This window comes from Festucalex cinctus, chromosome 18, assembly GCF_051991245.1.
Source record: "Festucalex cinctus isolate MCC-2025b chromosome 18, RoL_Fcin_1.0, whole genome shotgun sequence".
NCBI classification, from domain to species: Eukaryota; Metazoa; Chordata; class Actinopteri; order Syngnathiformes; family Syngnathidae; genus Festucalex; species Festucalex cinctus.
Genome location: NC_135428.1, coordinates 10441493 through 10458229, shown reverse-complemented (window position 1 = coordinate 10458229; position 16737 = coordinate 10441493). Strand labels below are relative to the sequence as shown.

The following is a 16737-nucleotide window of genomic DNA, read 5'->3' as shown; positions in this document are numbered from 1 at the left end:
GGGTCATCACATACGAGTGAGGTTATACATTATACATTTAGGCAATTTATCCATCGTTTCCAGGTCAGATCAGCCAGTTTTAAAGAGAGTTCCGCAGAGGACCCACTACAGCTTCGGACAGCTGCTCAGACCGGAGGCAGCGGAAGTCTCTTGGGGTCCGGCAGAGGTCTACGTTTAGGCCTGGGAGCTGTGACCAGAATGGCTTCAGGCTCAGTCAAGTGCAAAGGAGCTAGTCAAAGTCAGAGGTCAACAATCAGCCAACCAATCCAACAAGTCTGCCCGGCAACCAGCCATAAGAGCCACAATACCACAGGTAAAAAAATAAATAAATAAAAAAACGAGTCCAATTTCATTTTATCTAGCAGAGATTTGACACGCCAGAAAGCTGTTATGTGTCTGCTCCGAGATGTCGGTCTGCTCTGACAAATTTGGCCTGAGATGAAAGCAGCTCATTAAAATGCATTTGCTCAAATTCTGGTTGATCCGTTTGGAGGATTTTAAGATGCACACCACTCTAAGGGGAAATGTCCTGCTCCAAGAGGCTGCGTCTGTGAAACGAAATTAATAAATCCCCATCTGCTTTCACTTCTCCCGCACCTTGAGTTTAATTTCCAGTTCAGACAATTCACCTTCTACCTCTGGCACCTGCAGCCTGCTTTATGTTGCAGTGTGGTCGTCCCTGGTAAATTGGAGCTCGAACTCTCCTCATCATCCTTCCTAGTGATGGCTTGAAATTCCATTTCTCACCTCCATACATATTTAAACTTCTCTCGCCTTGGGTCTAATAACATGGAAATCAAGCTGAAAACATGGGCTTGTAGTGCAACACACCGTCAGCTATACAAACGTATATCATCGCTATACGTACAGATTTTATTAGCACACTGCTATCATGTGCCCCATCTTATTATTATGATCTCTGTTGATTCATGCTGCTTGGCCTTCTGGGACGTGCAGGCTTTGAAGTGAACTCCAATTAACTCTTAATTAATGTCCCTATCTTCCTGCTGTATCCATCTCACCCCCCTGCTGCCGACAGTCCTACAAACACTGCATGCAATCTAACATTTTGTCAGTTCCCCATTGAGATATGACCAAACCTGCGCCCTCATTTCCTCTCCAGATTCATGTGGAAAAATGTTGCGTTTTCAATCATCAGCAGGATGTGTGCTGTTTCAGGTTTAAGTGGATATTTGTCACAATCTATTTTGTCGCCACACACTCGAAAGGGGAGGGCCAGAAACGGGGACAGGAGGGAAATTGGGACATTTATCTTTAATGATCCAGAATTACGCACTCGAGAGGAGTGAGCTCCAATCTAATACTCCGAGCAATTGGCTAACCGGCTGACAAGGAAGAAAGAGGTGGAGCAGCAGCAATGATAACACCTTTCAGTGAAGTCCCTACTTTCCCCCCCCACTCCTAGACATAAACAGAGCTCACATTTTCTCCCGTGAAATGTTTTTATTCATGGGTTGATGTGATGGGGACTCTCTCTGCAGCACACAGTGGAGAGTTGTGGCAATTGGCTTGCGGCCTTATCTCTGCAGCCAGCAGGGGATAATGTTTTCCACTGATTCTAGACCTTACTGGGCCGAAAAGGAGTGTGCATGTGTGTGTGTGTCCTTGTCCAACAACAATTACTGATTTTTTTGTTTTTGCCTCCTTTGTGTATTTTCCTAATTGATTGGCTTGACTGAAGGTTTTATTGTCAAAACAAGCTAAGCCACAAATTGCTCTATGCATTTTAAACCCTGTGACAATGTTGGCATTAGATAAAGCATGAGAGGACCACACAAAGCCAAAAAGCCGCTGATAGCCGCATTGGTAATTGTTAAAATTGTGGAGTGAGCAAAGTAACTCAGAAAAGCCTGCGGAGAGCAAAATCAGCACAGAATGATGAACGATTCCACGGGAAACAAACATCTTAGCTATGCAGTATTACTCACACACGCGGTCACACTGCTGAATAATGACCTAGTTCTGCTCGACCAGGGGTTGTCGCAACCTGGCCTGTCAAAGGAGACAATTTTGGCCAAATAACTAAAAAAATCTTTTTGGAGCTGCAAAACATTTAAACATTGCGATGACGGAACACGTACAAATTCATTTTCTTCTACTTTTTGTCTTTTGTTTTTTTCATTTTTTGGTAATAGTTTCAGACTTCATTTTTCACACATTTTTAGACTTTTTGACCTTTCTTTCAAATTTCTGACATTTTTGGCAATTTTATGGACGTGGTAATTTTCTGCCTCTCTCCTTCCTTTTTTTGAGATTTTATGGGTATTTTTTTCACTTTTTTTTCTGTGCCTTTTTTATATAAATTTTCTCACATGTGTGGCAATTTTGTGGGCATTTTTATGGTACATTTCATGATTTCGTCTTTGTTTTTTTGACATTTTATAGTTACTTGTTGAACATTTTCTTCCCTGCTTTTTCTTAAATCATTTTTCTGACTCATTTTGGGCAATTTTGTGGACATTATGGTTACATTTTGATTGTTTTCTTTTCTGACTTTTTTTTTAAAATTAAATTCTCTGACATTTTTGGCAATTTCATGGACATTCTATAGCATTTTTCTGCTTTTCTCTTCCTTTGTGGACTTTTTATGGTCATCTTTTGGATAATTTTTTTTTAGGTAATTTACAATTTTCGACTAACAGTTTTTAAATATTTAAATCTTTTTTCTTAATCTAAATCATGAATTCATTTAAAGAATGTTTTATGTATATGTAAATTTAAATATATGTAAAACAAACTCATTTGCTCGCAAAAACATATAAATCCGTTCTATTTTACAAGTTCTACGTGTCTCAAAGACGTATTTATACGTTTTTTTTATGTTTGTTTGTTTTTAAATGCTAGAGCACACAGAGTGCTTTGATGCAGCCTCTCAACTGTAAAGAACAGTTGAAGAAATGGTAGTAATTACACAAACGGCCAGTAGGTGGCAACAGAGCAAAGGCGATCAACCAGGGCCATGTTGGAAAAAAAAAAAAGCTCAATTACTCACAATTATAAATAGATTTGTGAATAATGATGAAACTTAGCTATATTCTAATGCTAATTGCTGCAAAACGTAAACAGATAGAAATATACTTTTTTTCCTGATGAAAGAAGAGACTTAAAAAAAATTAGCGATCCACAGGGAGCCACAAGAAAGGGACTAAGGAGCCACATGTGGCTCCAGATCCGCAGGTTGCGGACCCGACATCAAGTATGGTTTGGTTCGATTGTGAGGACAAGTCGTACAACACTTTTGTTTTGGGTACCAAAAAGAGTAGGTATCAAAAGGGTGGCATGAAAGTCTCTTAAATAAGTATGTCTTGCAAAAAGTTTGTTAAGAATGTAGAGTATTTTGTTCATTGAATTAGATGGTACAAATTTGACAAGAAACTGCAGTTAACATGACTATTAGCTGTTGGCTAGTTGTTCTGTCTTCTTACTTTCTTCTCTGCTTTTACTCAAACTGTTTACGAATCTTTTTTTTTTTTAAATGTTGCTTTGTGTATGTTATTCTAGCTGACGATGAGGTTTTCACTCCAGCGTCAGCGCAGACGCAGGCCGCGACCTCCCGATCCCTGCTTCCCAAAGCGAGCCAGTCAGGCCTTCGCTCCCCCGGCTTCAGCTCCACCCGCCTCCCCGTGGGCCGCCTGGCCGCCTTTGGCTTCGTCAGGAGTTCTAGCGTGTCCTCCGCTTCCTCCGCACACTCCGCCGACAGCACGCAGGGTGACCCGAGCAGGACGGTTCACCGTAAGTCTCAACGTTTCACAACTTGCGCTGTATAAATAACACGTGACGAGAAATGGTGGAACAAAGTTGCGTCCTAGATTGTTGTGGTGTAAAAGTCGCAGGCATACACGAGAGCATCATTGTGGGACTGCTGAAAGCAACTACAACAACTACTACTACTAGTAGTAGTAGTAATTACTAATTATGTAATTACTTTGTAATTTTAACAATTTATCCTTCATAGGCATTCAACTTAGCATTCAGCATTCCCACGCAATTTCTCCAGAAATTGCACTTAGTCTAGTTATCATCACCATCTTGTTTTTATTACCGCTTTTATGCCTCATTTGCATAAACACTCCCCATCCACATTCATTATGTCGTATTTACAGCTGAAGCTTCTTTCTTCTTAACATCTTTCAACACCGTTTCACGAGACCCACCGGTAGAAACTTTTCAGCCACTGATTTTCTCCAACGGAATGAATTAAAATCAAGCTGAAATATAATCAAACATTTTTGTTTGAAATGATGTATTCTTTTTTTATAGGCCAATAGCTCAGCTGGAGTCAGACATCATTAGCCAAGAAGCTGCCTACTCATGTTTTACGCTGCTGCATGAAATGTGCGCAACCATAACATTACAGTACTTGAAGTGTACGCCGTTTTGGTTACGTGGCTGAATTTGGAATAACCGCATGCGTTTTTAATGTGACCTACATAGCTTGCTTTTTCTCTCCCAGTTACAGCTGACGTTAAAGCTCCTCAGCTCTCGCGTACGTCACGTTCCCCGTTACGTAATCGCTCTTCTCCCTTGTTTCCCCTGAGAACTCGTTTCATCTCTCCTGTCGCCCTCCCATCGGTTGATCGTGAGTGCAAGCTGTGTGCCAATGTGGGGGAGGCCCTTTCTTAACAGCCATAAGGAACGAGGGGAAGCATTCCGCATATACCAAAGGCAGATTCATTTTCTTATCAATATTCAACGAGTTGAGAGACAAGAACAGTCAAGTCACACAAACCTCAGCGTTTACTTACCATCCTTGAATATAATCACACATTTGAAATTATTCAAACATCCCAGAATTGAAAGTTCAACCAAAATTCTCCAAAAGTCGCCGGACAGTTCAACTTGGGAAGATAGATTGTCACTATTTTAACATTTATTTGGCTAATTTTTCTGCGTGCTCTATGCAAAACACAATCAGCAAGGGATGGGCCGGTATCGGGCCAATACCAGGCCTTTTTATTTCAAGGTATCGATACTCACAACGCCTACCGATACCAGTATTATCAGCCGCCGTCTTGTGGCCATTTTATGATCAGGAAGCACCCATCCACTTTCTCGACCGCTTATTCCTCACAAGGGTCGTGTGGGGTGCTGGAGCCTATCCCAGCTGGCTTTGGGCAGTAGGCGGGGCACACCCTGAAATGGCTGCCAGCCAATCACAGATCAGGGAACAGATATTAGAAATTATAAGGATAAAAAAAAAGGAAATTAAGGAAAAATGCTATATTGGAGTGCATGGCCTCTCTTTAAAATTATCTGACACTTTTTTTGTTAAGTTTTATGTATCAAAACTAGGGATGGGTGAGTACTGACAACTACTTATGTACTAGTGGTATCAGTATTTGGTAAAGTGGTATCGAAGTTCCCTAATAAAAAGTAGTAATGGCATCTGTAGCAGTGACTAATCAAGAGTTGAGTACTCATACTAGTATCGGTCTTAAAAAAAAATAAATAAAAAATAAATAAAAATAAATAAATAAATAAATAAATAAATAAATAAATAAATAAATAAAAGTGTCATCTGATCATCAAATGAAAAACAAATTCCACCTTCTTATTTCAAGGCGCAATTAGGAGAAATAAGATAAGCGCCTGAAAATTAAAGCTCTGTGCAGATTCGAATTTTAGATATCGCCACTTCTGCCTATAAATAATTGTACTGTAGCGTCGGCACGTAGCCCAAGGTGTTGTGGGAAATAATGAGCTTGTGAGTGACTGAGCAAGATGGCAACATGACGATTAGAAGGAGAACATTGCACTGGTAATCATGGTTTCCGACTACCAGGGGCCTCTTTCAACTCTGTTTACGTTGTGTTTGCACTACCTTATTTTCCGCTCATCGCGCTGGGTTTCCCCCTCACGGCACACTCCGAAATCCGATCAAAGAGCAGTCAGATTGACAGATGAGTTTTTCACACATCCTTCCAGCTTTCGTCAGGGGAGTTGGAGCAACCCACAACCTCATTCTGAAACAAAGAGAATAGAAAGCGGGCTCAGTTGCGCAGTCGAGCCATTGATCCAGCAGAAAAACAGGCTCCGTTTGGGCTCCGGATGATCCAGAAAGGAGCAATCATTAAGGAATAGAGCGATATGGAGGCAAGGGGTTGCCAAGTCTCAGTAATGTGGGTTAGAGGAACATCCCCTGAGTTTAAGCTCCCCCGCTGCTCAAAGCAGCGACTCAATGCAATATTTAATTCGAGAATAAATTCATCCAAAAATGCTGACATTTATATTCCATTTCGGTCACCACCGATTGGCCAATTTGAACGTAAAGGTTTCGAGAGCTGTCAAATTCATTGGCAAGTAATCGATCATCAAATTCATTGACAACTATTTTAATAATCATTAATCTTTTTGAACTATTTTTTTTTATTTAAAATGGTCAAAATTATCTGATTTCAGCATATCAACAGTAATTTTTCACTGATTTCTGTCTTTCATTAAAAAAAAAAAAAAACTATCTTCTGTGTTTAATACTTGACTCATTGAGGCATTTTCAGTAATAAAAAGTTAATATTTTGTCTATTGCTATAAAAACATGGAACCTACCAAAAGACAGATTAGAGTCGCTTCTTTCATCAGGAAAAAAAAAAAAAAAAAGTATATTTCTATCTGTTTCCGTTTTGCAGCAAATAGCATGAGAATATAGCTAAGTTTCATCATTCATTATTCAAAAATCTGCTTAGAACTGTGGGAAAATCAGCTTGTTTTAACATGGCCCTGGTTGATCTCTTATACTCTGCCGTTTTTGTCATTACTAACATTGCTTGAACCGTTCCCTGCAGTAGAGAGGCTCCATCAAAGCCTTCTCTATGCTCCTGCATTAAAAAAACAAAACAAAAACAAATACGTCTTTGGGACACAAAACATTTACAATAGAACATATTTATACGTTTTTGGAAACTAATGAATTAATGTGGTGACGTCATTATTTTTCATGTACAATTAGTACCTTTTGAAAAGTAATTTTTCTACTTGCTGTCGACTGACGATGACATGACCTGTGCTGAGGAAGTAGGTAACGACCAATCATGGCTCAGTTTACTGACCAAACCCAGAAAACAGGTGTGCCATGATTGGCCGTTACCGACTTCCTCAGCACAGGTCATGTCATCATCAGGTGATGTCATCATCAGTCGACAGCAAGTAGAAAAAATACATTTTAAAAGGTATTAATTGTACATGAAAAATAAGGAAGTTAACAAATTCATTCTGGACAAAATCTTACTTTTCACTGCTGAAAATGGATCAACGAGTCAAGTATTCCTTTAATCAAAATAAGACATTTGCAAACATGTTTTTATTTTGGTAAACAATGACCGAACAGTGCAACATCAATCCCCCTTTTTTTAAATCACTATATGAATACAAAGTATGAAATCACCACCAATCACTGGTTAATAAACATTAATTGTGGGAAAACTTTTTCTTTTTTTTAATGCCAAATTCAAATGAATCTGATTAATCGATGGAATAATTGATCGATTAATTGATTCTAGAAATATTCAATATGACAGCACTAAAAGTTTCTTTAGACGGCTAAAACGCAAGATCAAGAATGCCGAAATGTTTTGATGGCACCGTCGATTGCCAACAACCACATTTACCATCACGTCTCCGTATGACTTTACACTTAATTGTTTTGGCAAGCCGCCCTACATCATTGAAGCTGTCACAAAATCGTTTTGTTGGACATCCCGAACCCTTCCGGGCGCCAGAAATGAACATGCATTATAGATCCCTGGCAGGAAAAAGCAATCGAACTAAGTCCACAAATGACGTGTTTGCATATAAAGCTGCATGTAAGTATTAAATTCTATCAAGTGTGGACGCGTATATGTTATCGCCAAACATCGATTAGCCATTAACGCAATCCCGTCGTCAATCCTTGTGCTGGCATCCCCAAGGTGTTTCCGTGTGTGTGTGCGATAGAGCGATGCATCCATGCATGTCAAGTACACTGGGAAAACGCTGTTAATTCCGCTGTGATTGGCAGGTTCTGTTACAGAGCTGGGGGAGGGGTTACCCCGCAGCGTAAGGCCCAATTCAATAGGCAAAACAAATACAGTCGATCTCCTCTTTAAGAGATAATAAAACTCGACGAAGTGAGTCCCAGGAAGGAAACGTTTCGAGAGCTTGGCACCAAGGAGGAGAGTGGATGTTGCACCCCAGATGCCACGGCTCCGAGCTCAGATCTGGTGTGCGACTCAAGCTAGCTCGCTGTCACCAGATGGTTTCCCGTGATGCGTGTGTGTGCTTGTCGTAGATACACACAAGCACGTACGCGCATACACACAACCGAGGAGAAGCAGATGAGATGGCCAATTAGATATGGATGCCACTTGGCAGCAAAAAGGAAGAAAAACTAGCACGGCAGCCGTGACGGCGTTGATGCCTCGGCTCGCACTTTATTTCAACCAGTGTCACCGAGTGCAGACATTTGATTAACAGTTTTTTCTAATTATTTTTGATTGCATTTTTTAGTCTAATTAATTTCATCATTATCATTAATGTAAAATCGTCACATTATCATCAACTCTGCAGCCTGTTTACCTAATAAATATTTTATCAAAGTAGGGCTGCTCGATTATGGAGAAAAAAAAAGAAAAAAACAATCACGATTATTTTAGTAATAATTGAAACGAATATTTATTTTTTGGGACAAAACAAATGTTTGCACATTTAAAAATATTAAAACCAATTAAAAAATAGAAACACTATAATTCCGTAAGTTCCGCATGGAACAAACATAATTTATAATAATATATATTTATCCATCCATCTATCCATTTTCTTGACCGCTTATTCCTCACAAGGGTCATGGGGGGTGCTGGAGCCTATCTCAGCTGGCTTTGGGCAGTAGGCGGGTTGCACCCTGGACCGTTTGCCAGCCAATCACAGAGCACACCGAGACGAACAAAATATATATTTAAAACAATATTTATTTATTTATTTATTTATGTTGGCAAAAACTTGAAGTTCAAGTGCAATCATTTAATTTTTGGTACAAAACAAGAAAATGTTTAAACGTAACAAAACAAATAAAACAATTTGAAACACTATAATTATGCAAGTTCCTTTTGGATGAAACAATTATTTTATTCAATGTATTTAATATTTATTTTATTAAATTTTATTTCATTATTTGTTTGAATTAGGTATTTATTAAATTTTATTTCATTATTTATTGAATTAGTTATTAAATTTATTAAAATTAGTTATTTTAATATTTAAAAAAGGTACAAATGTATTAATTTAAACAACTCAAAATTTGTATTAATCTTTTTTTTTTTTTTTACGATTATCATGATTTTGTAATTGTGGAGTGTACCAATTGAAATTGTAATTGAACTTCGATTAATTGCACAGCTTTCGTCATGTCTGTCTAATTCATGACCCTGGGTCCAGTTCTGGGCGCCGTGTCATTTTTTGTGGCCCACAAAAGCAAATCATGCTCATCAACTTGCATGATTCTTGCTAAAATCTGTACCAAATTTCAAATTGTCATATGCAATAAATAATAACATTGAAATATCACAAGCATAATTTTTCACTAACCCTTTTTGATAGTAAATTAAACAATTGTTGGATTAACTATTATACTCTACATAATTAATTTATAATCATAATAATTTGTTAATAAAATGTTTATTTTATGATATGATAGGGTGCTTTTACATATGTTCAGTCATAACAGCCCTCTGAGAGAGACCAGAACTACAATGTAACCTTCAACAAAAATGAGTTTGTCAGACTTTCGCATTTAAGACACATAAATGTACAAACTAGTGACCTATAATGTGATGCAATTTTTTCAGAAGAATGTTCAATTAACCATAACATATAGACCTCAGTGTGACGCACTTGCATCTGACCCCTTAATACAGAAAAATCAGAAAATCTTTTGTCATCATATCCAAAAGTCATAAAGCCGATTGAAATGATTTATTCAAACAATTCTTCTGACAGCGCTTCTGTGGCAACGTTGAGGACGTGCCAAGCAGCCTCACACTTGTCTTTTCTATAAGCAGATACTCAACTTTGAGAGCTTTATTCTCTGACATCATCATCAGACTTCTTCTCAGGTCCAACTTTGCAGGGCCATTACTTTGCGCTTTATGTATGCAGCTTTAACCTTGGCCTTCTCTCCGACTTACACACGCACACACATACTGCTGCTCACATGCGGTACTTTGCATTCATAAGCGTTTCCTGCAGATATGTGGTGAAGATATGCTCACTTATTAAGTTTTCATTGCCTCTTTGCTACATTAACTGGCACATTCCTCCAATAAAACACATTACGGTAACAATTGGAATCTGCTCAGCATCAATCACATCGTGGCTTAAAACTAAAGCAACAGTATTTGATGAATACAGTAAAGGTTATTGACGAGGAACACGGCGAAGATTGATGATGATTTGAACAAGTTCAAACTTCGAACAAATGACAGGAAGCAATAGGCGGAACAAATTACAGGCTGGGATGAATTCTATCTCACAGTTTAATTAATGACACATGGTGTCAAGTGTGAGGCACAGCACAGAATGAAGCTGACATCTGTCTGGTATGTTTCACAGACAGCGGCGAGGTTAAGCCATCAAATAGGACGGATTTAAAGAATTACGCACTTTTAAACTTGCCGTTCAGGTTTCGGGTTCCAGAAATCAGGACTGCAAGGACTCGAGATTATGCGGCGAGACCTTGCCAATAAATCAATCTCCAAGCGAGCACGGCTTTTTTTTTTTTTGTTTAATATCCTTGGTGTTTTTCATAAGACCAGAAGCTTGCCACCGGCTCCACCCTCATCTATCTTCATATCTCTTTTTACATTGTTTGCTTCCTCCCGAGCCCAGCTGCTCCTCCGTTCCGGCCGACTTATTATCCTCCTCGTGTGCCCGTATCCATCTTCGGCTGCCATTTTGCCAAGAAGCGTTCGTGTTGACGATGCAACTTGCCTTTACTGTTCATGAAATCCATCGGTTTGGATTCCTTTTTTTTTTTTTTTTTTTATCATTCACGTCCTGCCTCGATTCTGCACGTGTAGAAATGTTGTTACAAAGTTGTCCTCGGCAATTTCACCGTCTTTGATCTGTCCTTGCTTGAAGTCCACTTCAATAAGACCAGTCAGAATCAAAACCTAAAATATTCCCCATGTTAATGTTACTTGAGTTTATGTGATGTTGTTTTTATTGCAAATCAAACAAATATCAATAGAGAACAATAACAGTAATCGGTTTAAATTTTGCAGCCTGCTTGAAATCACCAACTAGGCTTTCTGACGTCCATGCAGAATGCTTGCTTGCTTTCTCTCACATCATGTTTATTTTATTTAAAATTTTTTTTGCTGTAAATTAGTCTGCAATATGACTCAGAAGAAAGTCAAACATGCTAGTAAGAAACCCTGAAAAGTGTGCATGGGATCTGTTGTGCCCTTAATGGTTACGTACGAGAGCGCCATTAAATTTTGGCTATTATCCTTCAAGTATACATTTAACACTTTGCACAGGAAAATACGACTCCTTAACTCACTTTACTCCCAGCCATTTTCACTGAAGCAACCTCCCTTGCTCCCGGCTGTTTTACTGTTTTACTTTTTTACCAAAAGAAAGATTAGAATCTCATTTCATCAGGTACAAAAAAAGTATATTTGTATCTATTTTCCATCAGCATTGGAATATAGCTACGTTTCATCAATATTCACATTCCTGGTGAAAATGCTGACAAAAAGCTTGTTGCAACATGGCCCTGGCTGGTCTCTTATACTGTACTGCCACCTGCTTGCCGTTTTTTTTTTTTTTGGGGGGGGGTGGGGGGGGGTTAACACTACCATTGCTTTAAGCCACCTCTTCATGTCAGAAGCTGCATCAAAGCCTTTTGTATACACTTGCATATAAAAATAAATAAACGTGTAAACACGTTTTTGGGATTGAAGGACAAAGTATTTAAAAACGTTTTTACACGTTTTGGGGTTTGAGTGAGTTAATAGTAACGTTTGTGGCAAAATTACACATGAATGCCAACCTTTTTTTTTTTTTTTTTTTTTAAACAACTTGTGTCTTATCCAAATAAACTACTCAACATACTCAGCGATATAATAAGTAATTTTTAACAAAACCAAACCAAAAAAAAATAACTTTGTTGTGATGTTTTCCTAACAAGCATGAGTGTCTGCTATTCGGCACTTAACATCTAACAATAAAGGCCAAAAGGAGACGAGCGGTAGCCTAATCAACACCTGACGGTTTCTTGTTTACCCCCGTGTGTCACACACAATGACTGTGTAGAAGTGCAATATTGATCGCTTATGGGGAGATAAACAGGAAACACACAGTGTGAGAGTGTTTGAGAGATTATCCACCTGGAAATCAAATCATGAACACAAAAATCTCATTAAGTCATAACATAATTTGGACCTGAAAAAAAATTATTCAAGTCATTCATCTAAATATGTCTATTCCAGGTCTGAGTGTGAGCGAGGATCCCCCCCTCCACCGAGTGGCAGTTGCCCCTCCGTCAACGGATCACCAGAGAGGCGCACCATGTCGCAGCAACAGCCTTCAGCCACCGTCCACCCCAGCACTGCCGCGACGATATCTACCCGCACAACCAAGAAGCTCCCCTGCCAGTCAGTACATCACATTTTTCTCCTCCGTTAGAATTCTAATTAGTTCCTTCTCTCTGCACAGACAATAGACTCCCCATGAACCTCGTCTTTATTAACTACAAAATCCTTCCCTGTCGCTCCCCACTCGCTCCTTCTTTTCCCCATTCCAAAGTGTCTAGGTAGCACATTTCACAGGCTGTTCTAAATCCAGCTACGGGTTCTTAATACCCACGCATCACGCCCACTCCAACTCCAGATCTAATATGACACACAACAGATTGGAAAAGTCATCCCGAGTATCATCCGGAGTTTTAGGATTGTTTTCTGTCTTGTCTGGAAAGTTTGTAAGAGTCATGGAGGGCAGACGAGTGCTGGCTCATCCCTCTCAGGAAGCGTGACTTTGCTTTGTCCCGGATTCCTATCAAATATTGAGCACTTGTAGTTGTAAACATAAAATCTCTCCACTAGTCTTTAAGTGGACATTATTTTTACGGTGATGGTTATTTAGTTCATAATGGTCCAGAAACAATCGACTCTCTCCTTTCTTTTATTTTATGAAGTAATTTCTATGCCAGTCAATTAGTTTTTAGTTTTGTTTCTTTTTTTAAATCAGGTTCAACTTGGACCTTGAGGGCTTATAGTTTTACAGAACAGAAAAGAGAAAAACGTCAGAATCTGTTTCCATTTTTCAGCAATTAGCATTACAATATTTCTAAGTTTCGTCAATATTCACATTCCTGGTGAAAACACTGACAAAAAGAGCTTGCTGCAAAATGGCAATGGCTGAACTCATACTCTACTGCCACCTGCTGGCCATTTTTTTATTAACTACCATTGCTTTAAGCCACCTCTTCATGTCAGAAGCTGCATCAAAGCCTTGTGCATTCTCTTGCATTAAAAAAAAATAAAAATAAAAATAACAAAAAAAAAAAAATATAAAACATTAAAAAAAAAGTGTAAAAATAGGAATGCTTAAATGTTTTAATTTCTAGGGCAGCCCGTGTACGCAGAAAAGAAGTGACTGAGACATGAACGGAAAGATTCGTTCTTGTTGACTGTCATGTTGGGGATTAGAGGTGCAACAATTCATGGACAAGTAATTGATTATAAATGAATTACTTTTGATCAAAGTCATAATATTACTCGCTAGTCGAAACGGTTTTGTATACTTGTTGTTTAACAGTTGGCAGGAAGGAGTTCCAGCGGAGTTCAGAGGTAACGCGCTCCCTCCCATCCTCCCCAAAGAGGCTGGCCGTTGTTCCACCCAAACCTCAGTCGCCAGGTCAGTTGATCATTTCTTAGCTTTTGAATCTCGTCATGATAAACCCTCAGACAAGATAATGGGGAAAATGTGTGAAGCTCGTGGCTATTCCCTTTCCTTGAGTTCTAATGTTTATACTTCCGTTAAATTCTGTGAACCCGATTGGGCACAAGGCACCCGGCTGCATCTGATTCTTGCTAAAGTTGCCTTTGTTTACACTTGACTGCAAATTTGCTGACACATTCTCTTCTCTTGAATAGTAAGCATTTTCTGTTTCTTACCGAGATTATAGAGATATTGACAGAGAAGGTGCTTGTGTGGCAATAAGATGGGGGGAAAAAAAAAAAAAAAAAAAAAGTGAAATTGTGTTGAAACGTAGCTGAAACTGGCAGAATGAGAAAGCTAAAGTTGCCACGCTAGCGAAAATCACCTCATTGTTCCTCGCATTATTGTCCTTCCAGTCTGCCGCCATATAAACTAATTAAATGTGCGGTATTCACTGTTCTCCATCTGTCAAGTATCATTCAGATATGTGCTAGTGTACCTTTTTTTTGGTTGGTTCATCATTTATACACGTTGTGGAGGTTTTTTTGCATGACTCTTTTGTCTAAATTGCTGGAAAGTCCTTTGAACTACAATCATTGAATGGCCTCAGGTACCCCAACCCTCCTTGCTTCTTTACACAGGATTTTTCATCCTATCACCCCCCACCTCCCGCAAACTGATTTTCCACTCATTATCTGGGACCCTGCACCCAACCCCAGCACCGGGTTGTCATGGAGACCGCTCCCCCACGCGTTAATTGGCTGAATGATAAGGTCGAGGCAGTCAAAGTGTGTGGCAGTCTTTTTGATTGCTAATGTTAACAAGGCATTTTAATTTGTTTTTTGGACTTAGTGAAGCTATTGTCGTAAAATAGTTTCACTATATTTTTTTATTATATTGTCTGCCACTGAAAAAAAAAGGATAGGTCACTTGCTCTTCAGACGTGAGGTGTATTTTATTGAGCAACTCCAGAGTATTGTCGTGTAACAATCGGCAGAGCTTGTTGGCAGGGAAGCTGTGCCACTATTGGCAATCCAAATCCATATAAAACTTACAAAATAAGGGCTTAAAACATGCAAATGAGTCACTGTAACACAATACTGTAAAATGGGCAATATTCATATTCATAGTCATTTACTCTTAGTTTTGAAAAGCGTACTGTTCCTTTCACAAACATCCTGCATAAAACGTTAATGTGACCTAGTGGCAGAAAATTTACCTCACCATTTTACATTCATTTGAACTTGTATCTTTTTAACTTCAAATTACTTTCTGAATTACTAGAAAACTACTTTATTAATGAACTACATGATAAAATCATATTTGTAATAGAAAAAGATTTGTCCGTTTTTATGAGTATTAAAAAATGAAAAAAATATATTTTATTAAACATTTAGAACAAATATAAAATGTGCGATTAATTTGCGATTAATCACGAGTTAACTATGGAATTCGTGTGATTAATTATTATAATTGATTTTTTTAATCGACATTAATGGCCCCAGTTAAAACTAATCTTTATTCAAAGTATGTTCTTTTCCCAAAAGTGCAGGAATATACCCTGAATTAGTAAATCATAATAGGGTTTTAGAGTTGCATCTCAGCCATTAATGTTAATCATGAGATCGGTATAAAAGATTCAATTAACTCTGTGTCATTTATCAGCTGAACGCAACCATTAACAGTGGGTCAGGCCAAATTTCCTTGGTTGATACTCATCAGTTTGATGAAGAATTTATGCAGATTCAATGGAAATATTTATGAGTATATGATGACTGGTGATCTATGTAATATTTAATCATAGGCATTTATAATTCTTATTCCCTGTGTTTGCTCGTCCAATCAGGCCAGCGGCCTGCAGGAGGACCATCCCGGGGGTCCGTCCCCGCTGGTTCCCCTCGCCGCGTTCCTCCCCTGAAGCTGCAGCAAGACAAGGAGGACGCTCAGCAGAGAGAAGAAGAAAAGAAAGCAAAGGAGAGAGAGACCGAGGAGCAACGCGAGGAGGTACGATTCAAGGAAAAACCAGTCAAAGGCATTGATGCTAACATTTTGTTTTTGTCGCATAAGCTGGAGAGGCTGCGCGGATGCTGCGAGCAGCAGGAGAAGCAACTGAGAGCCCTTAAGGAAGAACTGAGGAAGACCTCTTTGGGTTTAGAAGCCTTCATCGTAACCACTCAGCATTACTGCCTCAAGGTGACAGTGCTAATTGAATACAGTACGGCATTATACTACCCTGTGCTTGTGCGCGTCAAAATTTGCCTTTTCGTCTACCAAAATGTACTTGTAGTCTGCACACGCACTCAAGAGCACATACAGTATTTAACACGGTGAGGTGAGATTCACAGCGCGGTCCCCGGGTGTGATGATTATGAGCCGGAGTGTTAGTGACTGCGGGGGAGGTTGCGAGAGAGTTCAGTGTGTCATCTCTCTCGCAGCCTCCCGAGTACTCGGGAATGATTTAACCCGTGAGGTGACCAGACGTCTTTATGGCTGATGTCTGAGTGCAGCAATCACAAGCCCCTCGGCGCAAATAAATAAAGAGCTGTTGAAGTGTGACCTCATAACGGGAGCTATCAGCGCCACCTGCTGTCTGTACCAGCGCAACTACAGTTTGGAACGGACAGCACATTAGGGCAGGAAATTGCTGAGTAAATCACAGTACTTGATGTCAGTGATATCAAGAGTGTATCTGATGTTGGTGTATCAGTACTGTACTAATAAATAGAGCAAAAGATATCTTGTTCTCTTTGACATATCCATTTAAAATCATGATTTAAAAAAAAAAAAATCCCATCAGCTGCAGCA

The 16737-nt window shown here is 39.1% G+C and overlaps 1 protein-coding gene and 1 long non-coding RNA gene across 3 annotated transcripts in view; one reads left to right on the top strand and one right to left on the bottom strand.

Annotated features, from left to right (window-relative positions):
• Positions 1–16737, bottom strand: part of LOC144006549 (uncharacterized) — a 34118-nt gene that overhangs the window by 9514 nt on the left and 7867 nt on the right. The window contains exon 3 of the long non-coding RNA XR_013279874.1: positions 5843–5984. This is a non-coding gene — a long non-coding RNA (uncharacterized LOC144006549). The remainder of the gene's footprint in view (positions 1–5842; positions 5985–16737) is intronic.
• The window catches only part of mtus2a (microtubule associated tumor suppressor candidate 2a), a 36804-nt gene that overhangs the window by 12475 nt on the left and 7592 nt on the right, over positions 1–16737 (top strand). For both annotated transcript variants that reach the window (XM_077505441.1, XM_077505440.1), the window contains exons 3-8: positions 64–313; positions 3523–3753; positions 12483–12647; positions 13810–13908; positions 15770–15936; positions 16000–16125. In XM_077505441.1, coding sequence (XP_077361567.1) covers positions 64–313; positions 3523–3753; positions 12483–12647; positions 13810–13908; positions 15770–15936; positions 16000–16125 — 1038 coding nt within the window. The remainder of the gene's footprint in view (positions 1–63; positions 314–3522; positions 3754–12482; positions 12648–13809; positions 13909–15769; positions 15937–15999; positions 16126–16737) is intronic.